Source organism: Pecten maximus, chromosome 17, assembly GCF_902652985.1.
Source record: "Pecten maximus chromosome 17, xPecMax1.1, whole genome shotgun sequence".
Taxonomy (NCBI): domain Eukaryota; kingdom Metazoa; phylum Mollusca; class Bivalvia; order Pectinida; family Pectinidae; genus Pecten; species Pecten maximus.
In genome coordinates this window covers 11,401,075-11,407,074 of record NC_047031.1, presented here as the reverse complement: position 1 = coordinate 11,407,074, position 6,000 = coordinate 11,401,075, and the positions used below count along the sequence as shown (strand labels likewise).

Sequence of the window (6,000 nt, the reverse complement as noted above, 5' to 3'; positions counted from 1 at the left end):
TGCCAGTTGGAAATTGGTGAGGATTTTAAGGAAGGAGGGCCAACAAAGTGTTAATATTTTTCTGCCTCGTAAAATCATTGACTTGACAGCCATGGCGGCCATTTGTAACATGATTGTGCAATCATGGTTTTCCTGAACAATGCCTATTTTAAACTTCTTCTCAAATTCCCCCAATGGGATTCAGCTGTAACTTACCAGAAATGATCCTGAGATGGTCCTTACCAAGTGTTGTTATTTATTGGGTCGGTCAGAAATCCAAGATGGCCACCATGGCAAACGGTGCCACTATATACTTGCTACAGAGAATACATACTACAATTATATAATGTTTTTAATTTAGAGTCAGATGACCGTTAAGGCCTCTGGGCCTCTTGTTTTCCTTTAGAAAGACAATTTTTTATTTTTAGTTACCAATGGTGTTTGAAGTTCCACGTTTGACTCCTTCACCTCTAAATGTCTGTGACCTTCCGATGTCTCTGTTGGGGTTCGGTGACGTTATCATTCCAGGTACTTTTATCATTCACAGTATTTGAAGATATATGAAACAGAATTGTGAATTTGTTATTATTCTTACTGGTCAGGACTATTCTGACCACAACAAAGTCAAAGGAGTTCTGTGTTTCAGAGTGCCAAGGTCAAGGACAAGGTCATGATTACTTTCTATTTAAAGAAAATCATTGTCAGTGCCCAATTGACATAAATTTTGAGCAACTTTTGATCAAATTTCATATATCAGTCAAGTATGAAAAATAAATGGCTGGTCAAGTTGGCCTCAGGGCTTATTATGGGATATTTCTGCAGTGTACTTGGTATGAGAGGAGATCTATGTCATGTCACTTGAGATGGCTTAATGCATTTCAATATAAAGTAACTTATGAAAACAACAGTGATTTCCTTAATATCCTCTTTTACAGAGGCCTGTACCTTTATCATTGGGAAAATACAGTGATATTTTGTGTTAATTTGGGAAATATTGTCAACAAATTTTTCATATTTAATTTAGCTTCACTAAATACAAACTACTGCATAAATGCATGGACAGGGACATTTAAACAATATCAGATTATGAAAATATGAACATGAAATGCAGAAAATACAACAAAATCTCGCTATGGGGAATGGGCCTAATCAACGACAAATTTACCAAAAAAAATCACTGATAAGACTTTGTTAGGTATTTGGCATGATTCTTCAGTGACTCCGTTCGGTCACCTTCATCAAACAGTGAAACATAATGTGAAACCTTCAATGAATTTAAAGTCACTAAAATGTCTAATATCATATACTGGCTGTGATCTACCAAAGTCTACATTAATTTTATGCTTACCTACCTTAACATAATATTTACATAATCATCATCATTACTGAAGAATTATCTTTGTCAAACTACACAGGAGTGATAGGGACCATGTGTAAATGTGCATGCATGTCAAACTACACAGGAGTGATAGGGACCATGTGTAAATGTGCATGCATGATATTTCTCTACAGAATTTTTGGTTTCCATGGTAACCAGGTTTCAATACCCATATTCTTGTGGAAAACATTGTCAAGACAACTTGGACAACTCCTATATAGCTATCAAAAGATTTCATTTGAAATACACAGGAATGTTAGGGTCTCAAAATGTGTACATATGCATGCAGATTTTTCTCCACAAATTTAGGTTGCCATAGTAACCTGTTCACTAAAAACAGGTTTTTGTTGGAAAATCTTCACCAGAGGGATGGGGGGTATGAGTTGGCCCTCTGGACGACAGTTCTATTTGTACCTACTATTAAACTACTCCATACTGTTACTAATGTTAGTGTATGTACTTTTAAACTACTACATACTGTTACGAATGTTACTGTACCTACTATTAAACTACTGTTAAAGTGGAAATGTTCGCGGCGTGAACATTTTCGCTTATTTTGCGATCATTAAATCTCAGCGAAAATATCCACACGCGAATATAACAACACGTGAAAATATCCACACGCGAATATTTCCACATCCAAGACGCAAGGTCCTGCAGTAAACCATGTCGTCTGTGATGTGTAGCGTTGTCATTGTCGGTCATTTGTCTGAGACATGGCTATACTAATTTGAATAATTAGTAAAATGATAGTATTTCATTGATCATTAAACTTTCTTCATTTCATGATAATTACGATCGCTTCTACGTTACTGTACATATCAATCGCAAAGCTGGTCGACCATTGTGTAGCTATAGGCCCCAAAAGAGCACACGTTTTGAATTCATTTGTGACAAAATGGATAAACTTGCGTGTATTAAAAATGTTAACGTGGAGTCTCCGCGTAGTTGTATGTTTTATTTGAATCAGAAACTATTGATAGTTAACTGTAATGAATGGTCCGTTTAATATATTAAAAATACGAAAGGGCTACTGTAGAAATAGGTCTATATATGTTGGTAAAACTAGGTCAGAACATCAATATGTCTGCTTTTAAATTGCCACGTCGTATTTAATTACTACCAAACTTATTTGATACCTGCAAAATCAACTTTTGCTAATTGGGACACATGGCGTTGTTTTGACTAGGCATGAATGCTTATCACGTCACTCGGCATAACCGGAGGTCCGCTCCTTTCAACTTGACCGCGAGTGACGCTTCGCATGGCCTGTCTACCTAGCTTGATGGAGCAGGTTGACAGGTAATAGTTTGATTGGAAATAATTAAGAGGTGTTCAGATGCAGTTAAATAATGAACATACTTAGTTAACACTGCATTCAACAATACACGGGTGATTTCTTAATTTACCATACAGTAAAGTACTGAAAACGCATGTTTTTTTATACATTTTCGGGGCCTAAAGTTGCAATCAAGTGCCTCGTACGTGGTGTATTTTCAATGTAAAAGACTAATTCAACGCTAAAATATCTGACATATATTAATGGGTTTTTTTTCTGTCACACAGACGTAATGCAATGATCACACACTTACAACCAATTAACCTAAACGTGTCTGTTGATCAAAGTTTGTTATATTTACTAGAGCGATCGTCACAAGCTTTCAATGGAGTTTGCCGAAAATAATCTTACTTTATGTACATGGCCAATGACATCGCAGCGCGAAAATATATTTTCATCATGAATGACGGCGCGAAAATATTCACTTTTACAGTACTACAAACTGTACCATTACGAATGTACCTTACTGTACCTACTATTAAACTACTACATACTGTTACGGATATTATTATACAGTCGAATCTGTCCAAGCGACCATCTCTATTTAGCGACCCTCTGTTCTAAGCGACCATTTCAATTCCTCCCGAGCGTTTTCGCTATATATTTTAAGTCTATTAAGCGACCCTCTCTTTACGCGACCAGCGACCACAATTTTTCGTTCCCGTGATAAAAATAACTCTCCAATAAGCGACCAGAAGTCTCCAAAATGCCTTACATTACCATTTTCGCCTTAATAACACCCAAGTATTTTTACTTTTCGTGCAAAAGGACGGGAGATGAGGCGAAGTGACCGTCTGGAATTCTGACGATTTTCAGACGTTTTATATACGATATATCAATTTGCATGCGAAAGATAACAATAAAGGAATGCATAAACAGTTAACTCACTGTTAAATCGTGATTAAATCGTGATTTGTTATCTTTTTGAGACATTAAAACAGATATTTGCCAGTGAAAAAGTCGCCGTTTTTAAAGTAGGAAATGCAGGAACGTAAATAATAATCGGAGCGGAAATCCGGACCAAGATTTCAGGAATTAAAAAAATATATATAAATAATTTGAAAGTAATCTAATTAACCAATGAAATATATTTCTCATGTTAAATCTATGTATTTTGCCATGCTGAAAGAATTTCAAAAAATACATATAGTGATGAAAAATTAGCACAGTAATAATTATTTAAAAAAAATACACACAAAAAAAAAAAAAAATTGTTTTGTTTTATTCAAAGTGGTGGTTCATTTTTCATATATATTATAAATCATTATTGCCAATTTATAAAGCAAATAAAAAGCTTATGAACATTTATTAAATTTAAGATACCATCTCTATTAAGAGACCACTCTCCATTAAGAGACCGTTTTCAACTTCCCTTGAGTGGTCGCTTAATACAGATTCGACTGTACCTACTATTAAACTACTATGTATCGTTACGAATGTTACTGTACCTACTATTAAACTACTATGTATCGTTACGAATGTTACTGTACCTACTATTAAACTACCACATACTGTTACGGATATTATTATATCTACTATTAAACTACTACATACTGTTACGGATATTATTATATCTACTATTAAACTACAGTGGAACCTCTATAAACCGAACATGCATGGGACATGACTATTTGTTCGGTTTACAGAGGGTTCGGTTTGGAGAAGTTGATCGAAAAATGACCGGTCGAATTCCGGATATAATTGGTCGGACGATGTTTTATTAGAATGCACTTGATTACAAACCGGCACGTACACACGTAGACAATATTTGGTTTGTCTGAATAATATGCATATTATGAAAGTTAATCAATGTATATATTGCAGAATATATAAGAAAGGCAAATGACTATAACTATAGTTTTAAACAGTATTTTCACATGTACAACTACGCCTTTACGATCGACCTACATTTTGTTACATCCGGTGAAGCTTCCGTCATGTGGATGGGGCCGATAGTCCAATACGGAATATTTTACATATCGACTAATATTAAAGGGTGTGAAGATGTTTTGTTTCAATATCAATTACAATTGATCAGATGATACTGGTCGTATTTCCGACATCGCTGTTGTCTAAAAAAACATCACGGGCTTCTTTACGAAAACAACCCCTTTTGGGCCTCATTTAAATCAAATGCGAAACTCAGGCTTCTAGCTCTACTTCCACTGAGAAGATAAACGAACCGACGCGCTTCAATGAAGTGTGGCATTGTTTCATAATTGTCGTGTTGATTATACACTAGGCCTTCCGTCATAATGCCCCTTGGGGTATATATTGGATACCTGTACAAATCACCTACGTAGGTCCCAAGACAATAAGGCTTCACACAATACCCGTCACAGTTGTTGTTTCACGGTTGACTGGCCTGACCTCGTGTCATAATCGCCCAGGTAAGGCCGGTTTTCAGAAGTAATTTTTGGTATATTTTAACAGGAACCGGACACAAAATCAGTCCGGTGTTCGGAATTCAGAGGGATCGGTATTTGGAAGTTTTTTAATACTATAATAAAGAAGGACCAATTCCGTACAATGACAATTCGTTCGGTATTCAGAGGTGTTCGGTTTTTAGAAGGTTCGGTTTTCGGAAGTTGCACTGTACTACATACTGTTACAAATGTTACTGTACCTACTATTAAACTACTATGTATCGTTACAAATGTTACTTTACCTACTATTTAACTACTAAATACTGTTACAAATGTTACTTTACCTACTATTAAACTACTACAGGTTACAAATAAAAGGTGCTGAAATGAACTGTGTAAGTAAGTGACATATAGTATGTTTCAGGCTAAAATTGGCACTTATTTAAGGATTAAAGAAAATAATAAACTGGTTTATCAAAGTATCGACCAAAAACCAAAATGTGCAGAGCATAAACTGCAAACAATCTCATGAATATAACACGTATCCACAAAACACTTTTTTTTAATTTCTGTATGATATTATAAAAACTACCGCATCATTTTTAGCTCACCTGCCCGAAGGACAAGTGAGCTTATGCCGTGGTGCCCAAAACGTCCGTCGTCCGTCCGTCCGTCCGTCCGTCCTGCCGTCCGGTGTCAACTTTTTCATTCAAACAACTTCTTCTCAATAACCAAGAGGCCCAGGGACTTGATATTGGGCCTGTAGCATGCTTGGGTGAAGGGCTACAAAGTTTATTCAAATAAAAGACATTGACCTTCATTCAAGGTCACATGGGTCAAATAGGCTATAATCTTCAAACAACTTCTTCTCAATAACCAAGAGGCCCAGGGACTTGATATTGGGCCTGTAGCATGCTGGGGTGAAGGGCTACAAAGTT

General features: G+C 36.0%; 1 protein-coding gene across 1 annotated transcript in view; it reads left to right on the top strand.

Moving 5' to 3' along the window:
* Positions 1 to 6,000, top strand: part of LOC117315393 (signal peptide peptidase-like 2B) — a gene marked incomplete in the record, with an annotated part of 83,811 nt that overhangs the window by 30,774 nt on the left and 47,037 nt on the right. Inside the window, 1 exon segment of the mRNA XM_033869556.1 lies at positions 408 to 507. Within this exon segment, the coding sequence (XP_033725447.1) occupies positions 408 to 507 (100 nt within the window).